Below are 10,772 nucleotides of genomic sequence, written 5' to 3'. Positions count from 1 at the left end.
AAAGCTAAAATAATTTAAATGAGTTATGTCGGTTATTTATCACTTAATTCACAATTTTTTTCACAATGTTTGGTTACTTATTTTAAATAGTTCATTTGGTTTCTTGGTCACCAAGCAGATGCTTTTCTTTTATTCTTTTATTCACTGTGCCTTAAATTGCACGAACAACCTAACTGGAGAAACCAGGACATGTGCAACTTCAAAAAGGCAAATAGTATCATCTGTGTTGGCAGTCCAGATTCTTATCTTAACCAATAATATAGCATTTGGAATATATTTGTAAATCAGTCAGTGTAGAAAGAACAGTAAGGTCTTACTGTACCTCTATGTAATGCAAGTTAGAGTCATCTATTTTCTTTTTTCTTTATAATGGTATGCGCATAATTGAATTGCTTTTAACAATGTTACCAACTTTTCATGTGTATGCACTTTTCACAACTGTTTTTATGGCCCAGACGTCAGCCACACCTCATGGGTTCAGTGACCTTTGAAGCCTGGGGCCTTGAACATGGAAGTGAAGAACACATGTGGCCCATTCTGTTTAGGGTGGGACTGTTTAAAGACAGACTTTAAAGTGGGTTCAAAGGATTAGCAGAGAAAAAAGTGCATGACAATAAAGAAGTATTACTATGTTGCAGCACTCTATGAAAAACTACTTATGCAAGTGTAAGAGTTTACCATTTTTATTAGTGGTGTTCTCATTACTTATGGTGGGTATTTTTTATATTATGTTTTGGTCCGTTTTTCTGATCAAATATGACTGTCATAATTTCAGCACTTACAGCTACTAGTGTACTCTATGTTAATTCTCAGTTGTACGAAATGATTGTAAACCTTTACCTATGAAAAAATGTGGCATTGATGATGAACGATGAAGAGCTTCTTCATTTACATGTAATAGCTAACAGTCATATCTACTGCACACCTAGAATTTCAAGCAATATAGGCCTTATTCACAGTAACGGCATCTTTGATTTTTAAGGAGAATGAAAACAAGGCTGTGAGGGATAGACTTACCATCTCTTAGATGGCACACATGATAGGATTCAACGGGGCTAAAGGCCCGTGGGGTCAAAGGCTCCATTGATATTATTTTCTCCCAAAACAATAAATAACAAAAACTACCACAGTACTTTCCTAAACACCTGTTTGACACTATACACTAGGGGCTAAAGGCCCCTTTTAAACACATTGGTTTTCTTAAAGGTGCAGTATGTAAGATTCAGAAAGAACCCTTGTTATTAATGACAACTGTGGCCGTTAAGTGAACTGCAGCCAGCTGCAGACAGAAATACAGAAATAATGATACTGTGTGGTTGAAAAGACTATTTGTGAAACTGTTTCACATGACGACTGCTCTCTCTGGATCAGCGGCAGTGCCAACGCAGATTTGAATGTTCACTGTGATCGTAATCGTACTGATAGATAGATGATATATTTTTTAAAATATTTGTAAAAACATTTTTTTGTCCTTTTTTTTTTTTTTTTTTGTGCTACGTTGGTGGCTATTTCATTGGAAAAAACAAAATGCCGTGACAAACAATAAACTACCAACTATTACTACAACTAACTTCTAAGTGTATATGTTTTGTTTAATGATTGGATTATATTACATTGTATTGAGTTTATAGAAAATAAATATATATATATATTTTTTTAGGAGATACTACTTCAATGATACAATATCATCTACGCATCTACAGCACCAGTCTCCTGTTTTTTCTAGCAAAAGTCCTAACAAATTCATCCATATCTAAGGTACTAGCGATGGACTTCTCATGGGCCAGTATCACTAAATGACTCTTTCTTTGGTGTAACATACAGCGACGAAAAGGGGTCAGAACCCGTGACAGAGTTGAAAAAGAACTCACATGATGCTGAGGACACCCCAATGACAAGGGCAGTTACATACAATTTATGTAGCTCTGGAAATGCATCTTTGTAGCTTTGCAAGTGTTTGCACAAAGTTGACAGGTCTGTTTCACCAGGAAACTGTTTCGTAAGCATAGGTTTGGCAACAAGAATTTCATTTGCCAGACTTACACTATCTGCAGTGCCAGCAAGCAAATGTAGAGGGCTCAATAATGTGGCATCTAGAAATGCACTAGACGTTGGCACAAGGCAAGATACGGCTTTAGTCAAGTCAACATTGTTTTGTGGAAAATCTATTTTCCATTTCAACAATGGCACTGTCGAGAATGGAAAGCAAGGTTCTCTTCAGAGACTGACTGGGGAGTATTGTAGAATTACCACAGTCAGTTTGGCCCACTGTGGTATACACAACACTGTCATCTAGTTGTGTATTCAGTGTTCTTCTTCTCTTGGAAGGGTGTAAATCACCACATGTCTGAAACTCATCTCTGCGAACTGCCTTTAGGGACTCCAAGGATGCACTGACAACCTCATCAGCTTTACACATGTCCACTATCTGAGTCTGGAGAATAGCATTAGCTGGTTTCAGGACACCAAGTACCCAGATTAGAAATTTTTGCTGCCTCAGTGCTCAGATCAGTGGTGGCAAAATCATCCTCTGCAATGTTTGAGAGGATGCTGAGAAGAATGTCTTCATTCTCAATAATGTACCTTGTCACATCATAATGGCTTGTCCATCGAATTTCCAATAATCATTTAAGACAAGGACCATCATACTTCTCAGCCACGTAGTGGTGATGGAAAAAGTTGTATAGGGAACTGGCAAAGTCAAAAAACTTTTTCCCTCATGGATTACACTGGATGGCATGCACAACTGCTTAATGTAGCTGATGATTATAACAATGAATGTAAGGTATATACTGATCAAGCTTGTTTTGCAGCAGGGCTTGTACACCACCTCGTACCCCACTTATCACTGAGGCACCATCATAGCTCTGACTAACTATGTTGTCAGCACTGTAGCCAGCAGCTGAGAGGTGGCTCAATATTTGAGTGGAAATGTATTCAATGTCTAGCTGATGCAAGTCAAGCAACCCAATCAAATGCTCCTCTGGCAAGGAATTGCATACAAACCTAATCATTACAGACAAGTTTTCCACATTACACTTGTCTCGTGTCCTAACACTTTTAAGGCAAAACCCTGCTGAGTCAGCATCTGTGTATCTCCACTTAATCTCAGAAAGCACCATATCAGCCAGTGTTTCAATGATTTCGTTCAGAATGTCCTTAGAAGTATACTTTGCATGTTTCGGTATACCCTTTACTATATTGGCCAGAAATGGATCCTTTTCTAAGGTGTATTCAAACAAGTTAAGGAAGAGGCCTGCAGATGTATCATTGTTTGACGTTTCTGTGGTTCCACACAGCCCTTGCTCGTTTACACAGAGAAATTTAACCACACCTCCAATGCTTTTCACATAATATCTGTTTTTTTCCAACTGTGTTTTGCCCACTAGCATGCAGTCTATAGTTTCACCAGACGCCTCCCGCCATTTTAATTCGGACCAGGCTGCCATAGACTGCATGTAACAGTGGCTGGATGCATGTTTCTGCATACCCCTGTCGCGTTCCAGTGCTGCTTTCCAATTGGTATAACCACGCGAGGTAAAAGCGACATCTCTCTCGTTAGCGACACCGAACTTACAACAGGGGAAACAGAAGCATGCGTTCCGCAAAATGCTGTATTCAAGCTGTGGACGCGAACGGTACCATCCAGCATTAAATGACCGTGATATGGACCCAAATGCACATTTGGGATAGCTATTTAATATTGGCTGGGACGGTGCATTTAAATTTAGGTCCAGTATTTCGCTGCCACCGGCATTGTGATTTTGGGGGGCTGAGGTGGAGGGAGATGGATTTATTTCTGAAGTGGGAGCTGGGGAAGGTGGAGTTTGTGAAACAACAGTGGCCACATCACAGTCACTGCTGCCGGAGCCACTAACAGACTTCCTTATAGGCCTGCACCAAAAATGTATGCATTATACGCAAATACTTCTGCTTGTTAATGTTATCGATCGTGTCGTGTCTGTCAGAATCTGCTTCTCCGCTATTGAAGGCGAGTCGTGAGCATGGAGAGCAGTTGTTTTCAGCCAATAAAAACATAGAAAAATACTGCAATTTTCTGATGTTAATTTTTGATTGGTTGAGGCAGTCTACAGCCCTCCCTCAAACTTGTCAACACACGGCCCACCTCAGATTACTTTTAACCAATGCACAAATCATAAAACATAAAAGATTAATGCTGTCTTTGCCAAAATTCTGATTGGGTGGGCAAGACAGAAGTTTGGGTGGGCTCTGCCCACCCCTGCCCATGCCTAGATCTGGCCCTGACTGGCATCATGCTAACAGATGAGGTAGCATAATTAAAATTACACAGTTATGACTGTTTTACTACAAAATTTGAGACTGCATATTATATTTGACTCTCCAGTGCTGGAACATGGCTAAAACGAAGTGTGGATATAGATCTGACTATCAAGGGCGGGATTACGATTTCTGAGGCCCCAAGCAACCAACCAACCCGGGGCCCCATTTCGAATTATTTTAGCAAATAAATTTGCTAAAAATATGACAAAATTTATTTCAAATCATAATTGTTAATTCTTCCTATCAGCCGTTGTAGCCAAGTACGTTCAAAATGTTTAATGAAATACCAATCTAGTTAAAGATAATTAATGCATTTGTTCCACAATACAGTGATAAAAAAAGCTATATTTACCTACATATATGTTTACAAAACACTTTGTGTGTGTGTGTGTGTTTGAACAGAATGTGCAAAACCTACTACTTCACCCAGTAACATTTTGAAATTCAGTTGTTAGAGTATATATTAATATTATATCCCAACAATTATTTATTGTTGTCCAGACTGTCATTATAATATGATACAGTATTATTATTGTTACTTTGAGGATTTGTTGTATACAATAGTAATATGGTTCTGTCTTATTTACTTTCACCTGGAGCTTATATTGTAATGCTGCAGTGTATTGTTCATCATGTTACAAAAGGCTGTATTTGGGTTGATGATCTCAGACGCGGAGGCAACTGGGGTTTGTCCTCCGCCACCCGGACTGAGGCGAATCACTACGCGACCACAAGAACTTAAAAGCACATTGGGAATTGGGCATTCCAAAATGGGTGAAAAAGGGGAAAAATAAAAAAATAAAAAATCCGCTACTGCTGACTATGTGAGACTAGTTTGAAGTAATCACATTTCTTTGCATGATACACTGACTGCATTTATAGGACAGCCTATGTCAGCGTTGGCTAACTAGCCAGCTTTATCAAAAGCTGTTAAAATTTGGTGGATGATGACAGTAGCTGTTTATAAAATAGACTGTACATTATAAATATGTTGACACAATTCAGTATTGATGTGATTCCATCACAACTGTCATTTTGATAAATCGATGCGCTATTGTTTTATAATAATAGAATGTATATATTTTCTGTATAACCAAGTTAAGTTACACTAATGAATGGAGCTTTCTGCATCATCTTGAACATTGTCTAGCATTCTTTTCATGTATTATTGTAGTTTACCTTGCTGAATAAATACAAATTAACATTGACATTAACCTGACTTTTAGTATAAAGAGAAGAGCGTTGAAATTATTTGAAAGTTACGAAGCAAGGTAGCTTGCAATTCGTCAGCGTTAGCAGGCAAGATAAAGTTAGCTAAAATTACACAGATCAATCCTTATGGCACTATATTTCACATGCTTTGCAGTTATGTAATCTTACCTGTCCAATAAGAAGAACGCCAATTCAGGGTCGGTTTTGATCCCCAAAACTGAACGAAGTTCCCTCCAGGAATCAAATGCCCTGCCGATGTTCACTCTAGTTTTCGCTCGACCACGATCACGTTCCCGCCTTAGCCAGACTGGATTCAGTAGATAAATGTTTTATTTTTTTTGGCTTACTTGGAGTTTGTGTAGGAGTCGATGTTGTGCTGGGAGCCGGATGTTTGCTGGATTCCATCTCTAAGGTAACGTTACCTAGTGTTGCAGACTGTTGTCACTGCTGAATAGCGGAAGCACTGAGGCAAGGCTCTCGGGAGCGCGCATAAAAGTCACATCCTTTGGATTTTCCCGGCAAAAGCGACCCGCTCCCTTCGCATGAAAATCAGACCACAGGCTTTAATAGGCAACCTAGGAAGTCCGGGAAGGGCTAATTTTTTTAATTGCGTTACAAGCTGTTCACACATTGGCAAAAAAAAGGCGAATATTACATGAAAAATGTTACATATGCACCTTTAATTTGTCACTCAAAAAAGCATCTTGGTGTCTCAAAATTATTTGCGTTTGTTGATAAATTGCGCCCTATAACTATTGCCCCGGTATCTACAGGATATCACTTTAAATCCCCTAGGGGCCTTTAACCCCAAAGTGAGGGAGCATTTTTTGGGGGGTAAAAGGCTCCCTCACCACCTTCACACAAATGATTATTATTATTATTATTTATTTTATTTTTTTGACCTTGATAGATTTTGTGACCAGAAAAAAAGCTTAATTTACTTAAGGGGTGCCTTTAGCCCCATTGTACCCAATAAAGCTGTATAAAGCTCCTATGCCATCTGATTTTACACAACTCATGTATGGAGTTTTTGTCTGAATGTTCTCGGAAAGATATTTTTTCAACCTTTTGTCTGTGGAATGTTCCAAAACACTGTAGTACAGCCCACTGAAGAGACTTTACGTCTATCCCTCAAAGCCTCGTTGTCATTCCCATCAAAAATCAAAGATGACGATACTGTGAATAAGGTCTATAGGCTTTAATACTGTATATAAAAAGGTAATTTATTGCTAAATTTAAAAATATTAATGTGGTACAATAAAATTATTTTTTTAAATTTTTTTTAGGTTTTCTTAAACAGATCCATAGTTCATGTACATAATGCCGGGTTCACACATCCTCTGTGAGAGAGGCGTGAGCGGCGCGTTTTCATTTCAGTGCCCATATTAACAGATGACACTGTTTACACTGCAAGCATGAGTCGCGAGGTGAAGCGTCCTAGAAGCGTCCCAGATGTGGCAGTGAGTGGATAGTTTCAGCGATGAGCCTATTTTTGCCACGCGGCTCACGCTGAGCTCAGCGGCTCTGGGTGCAGATGCATACAATGCAAGTGAATGGTGGCCAGAACTTTGACGCTCCAAAAAGCACAAAAGGCAGCATAAAAGTAATCCATACAACTCCCGTGGTTTAATCCATGTCTTCTGAAGCGATATGATAGGTGTGGGTGGGAAACAAGTCAGAAACAATCCTTTTACTATAAATTTTACTCCCTGCCCAGTAGGTGGCGATATGTAAAAAGAATGTGAATAAAAACGACTTAAATATTTGATCTCCCACACCCACATCATATAGTTTCTGGTAGGATGGATTTAACCACTGGAGTCATATGGATTACTTGTAGGCTGCCTTTATGTGCTTTTTGGACCTTCAAAGTTCTGGTCATTATTCATTTGCATTGAATGGATCTACAGAGCTGAAATATTCTTCTAAACATCATTCTTTGTGTTCTGCAGAAGAAAGAAAGTCACATCTGGGATGGCATGCGGGTGAGTAAATGAAAAGAGAATTTTCATTTTTGGGTGAACTATCCATTCAAATACTGTAATATATATATATATATATATTATTCATGAAAGTTACAGTGGAACTAAATGATTTGTTAATGGCTTTGTTGAATGGTTATGCATCTTATAATTCTGAGAATTACATATAGCTTTGTGCCTAACTTTCTACCCTGCTCAACTGAACGCTAATTCATGAGCCATTGCAAAACGTTAAATTCGTTTTTCACTCCCTCTATAGCCTGCGTGTCATGCGCACGGATCCCCATTGGACTACAACTGGTGCTTGTGGAACTGTTGTAATAGGTGTCTTCCTCTAGGGGTCGCTTGATCGCTCAGGAATCCGAATCCTCCAACGAGCCATATTCAAATCTCATGAAGTTTTTACATTTTTACTCTACAAAAGTATAACCGTTTGTATATATTGATCTAAAGGATTGATAATTGACATAAAAATGGATTATTCACCCTAGCGATCTCTACAAAAGGATGAAAAAGTATAGCTAACCAATAATCACAAACGACTGTGATTGGTCCATCCTGAACAGCGCTGAGAAAAGGAACAGGTATCATATGACTAGGTGCTACTTTTGCCACAGTCTGGGCAAATGAATAATGACAGTGAAACACTTTAATAGTCATTACATTGAAAATACACAATGAAGAGAAATATTATGAGAAGTACACACATCGTACCCGACCAAACAGAAACGTCTAGGGCCGCTATGCTCCGCCCATTTTATAACTCGGAATCTTTCTAATGTTCCGTTTCTTCACACTTACTCCATCTCTGTGACGTTCCTTCACACTCAATACACGCCTTTAATTTCACTTCCTCCGCGAGCGGCGACTGGGATGGGGCTGGCTGATTTCAGCCTAGGAAAGGAACATCATGTAAAAGAAGAGTAAAACACATAAAGCGCGTTCTTCCTGTTAAGCACTGTAAGTTGCACGTGGCTCTCTGCGGTTGAGAGAGAGAAGCGAAGAAGTGACAGTGAAAAGGTAAGAGGTTTCCTCCACTGTGACCACGAATAGGGACCCCCAGCCTACGGTAGGAAGGTCTTTCTGTGGGTTTGCACTGACTTTCGGCCATGCATCGCAGAGTTTATGTGGTGTGTTGGAAGTCAAGACTGAAACGAGAAACCAAGATACAAATGTATCTGAAGTTGATGAAACTTTGTGGCATGGTTTAAACTTTAGATGCAACGCGATGTAACAAGTTGAAATGCCAGTCAGTTTATAGACAAATGTAAACTAAGTTTAGACAACAGCATTTTTCTCGGTACAAGTTGAGCAAAAGTTGTTATATTCAAGTTGAGAAATGTTCAAGCACAAATCTATTGTGTCATATTCTTATATTACACATATTTGTAATTGAATTGGAGTCTTCTGCTTTTTTTTTTCCTGCAATGTAGGTCACGAGACAGTGAATTTATATTTAATATTGTGTTCCACTGTGTATGTGAACGTATCAAATTATTATTCGAACATGTTATTATTATTTACCTCTCTGTTGTCATTAGTATACCCTCCCTGTGCTTCTCTGACTTGAAATACGACCTAGTTTCTAAGCATTGCCTGCTAATGTCCCCCTTTAGTCAATGGTAATTCATTACTTAAACTCCTTTGAAATGTGATTTCTGTTGTGCAAGGAGTAATTTGAAAAGTGAGGGATGTGCCACATTAAAGCAAGGGTATTGACTGATTATATCCCAAAAGAAGGGTATTTTGGAATACAATGCCCCCCCCCCCGCGACCACCACCACCACCCCACCCCACACACTCCCCTTTTTATATTATCTGCCACTGTACTGTGCTTGATCAATGCAAGGAAGAAATTAGGTCTAATAGTTGATAAGAAATGGGCTATGGCTCAGCAGTTGAAAAGGTTTTTCTAATGTTTAAATGATTTGAAAAGGGTTTTGTGATTCATTTTGGCCTGATGACTCTAACTTGAGTTTATATTTGTTTGGTACAAGTGAAGCCAAATTGTGAAGAATCTTTGGTCGGATCTTTTAGGTTGCTTTGAATGAAGATTGAGGAATTTGGCTGAGGTGGTTATTGGTCGCCAGTGTCTGTTGTTCTGTGGCACGGAGGAGCCATTCGTTGAACGAGTGAGCACTTTTTTCGGACCTTAATTGGTGCCATGTGTTTTCTAAATAACTTGAAAATGTGAAAACCCACAGAAAGCTTTCACTTCAAAGCACAGTGTGATGCTACTATTAAATTGAGACCCAGTTGAAAGTACTGTTTGTCAAAACAGTTTTGTGCCAGGCCAGTTTTAACGCCAGGTCATGCTTGTGTAGTGCGTTTTGTTAACATTGTCGAGAACTCGTTTTCAGGCTCATCAACAATATATTTTTTGTATGCTTGTTGTCCTTATTTTGTCTTGTAGAACGTGGCAGACAGTTATACCATGCAGGTGAATGATCGCCCCAGCAGTCACCCCATTTTTGTGGCTCCTGTCAATGGAAATGCTCAGCGGTCATCAGGATATGTTCCAGGCAGGATTGTTCCAGTTCGTTCTCTGCCCCCAGCCAAGGACCCTCCACCACCCCCACTGAAGCACCCAGCCCCGCCCCCTTTACGGCCTTCGGTTTTTAATCTGTCGGAAGATGAGAGCAGGAGGGAACGCGCCCAAAACCAGAATAGGAAGAATACTTATATCTGTGCTGGCATCTTCTTTGGGCTGTTCCTCCTGATTCTCATACTCATCCTCAGTCTTACCTCCAAAGATGTTTTGGATGGTAAGATGCCTAGTCCCCTTGTGTGTGCATTAATGTGAGTGGTTGCTTGTGTCGTTTAGTTTTGTTAACTCTCAGTCTGAAGGCAAGTAAAGGCTGCTCTGTGGCAGTGCATACTCAAAATTCACAATAAAGACACAATGCCGCATAAAAGCCAGACTAAATTATGCCTTCTCTGACCTAAAGGCAGTTCTGACGCTGCTTTAGTTCTGTATATGAAATGCAGCTTCAGACTAGCCTTAAACGTTGTTGTTTTCATGATAGAGCATACATTTTATAATTTAGTTTCCTTTTTAAAAGGATAATTTCATATTTTCATTCATTTCATATTTGTATATTCATAATTTTATATTTTAAATATTCATCTTATAACATTATTTATGCTTTGTAATGGCTGTGTAAGTGCCTTTATGCCTGCTCTGAGCAGCATTAATCAGTCTGTGTATTATCAATACACCTAAATGCCACTTCAGATGCAGCTTCTGTGCCACCTTTGCAATATAAAGATGGCCTG

The 10,772-nt window shown here is 39.2% G+C and overlaps 1 protein-coding gene across 1 annotated transcript in view; it reads left to right on the top strand.

Moving 5' to 3' along the window:
- The first annotated feature begins 8,286 nt into the window (after positions 1-8,286).
- Positions 8,287-10,772, top strand: part of LOC127433630 (cell surface hyaluronidase-like) — a 38,809-nt gene continuing 36,323 nt past the window's right edge. Inside the window, exons 1-2 of the mRNA XM_051685681.1 lie at positions 8,287-8,516; positions 9,910-10,261. Coding sequence (XP_051541641.1) covers positions 9,931-10,261 — 331 coding nt within the window. The 5' untranslated portion in view covers positions 8,287-8,516; positions 9,910-9,930. The remainder of the gene's footprint in view (positions 8,517-9,909; positions 10,262-10,772) is intronic.

Source organism: Myxocyprinus asiaticus, chromosome 4 (genome assembly GCF_019703515.2).
Source record: "Myxocyprinus asiaticus isolate MX2 ecotype Aquarium Trade chromosome 4, UBuf_Myxa_2, whole genome shotgun sequence".
Lineage (NCBI taxonomy): Eukaryota > Metazoa > Chordata > Actinopteri > Cypriniformes > Catostomidae > Myxocyprinus > Myxocyprinus asiaticus.
This window is presented reverse-complemented; position numbering and strand designations above follow the sequence as displayed.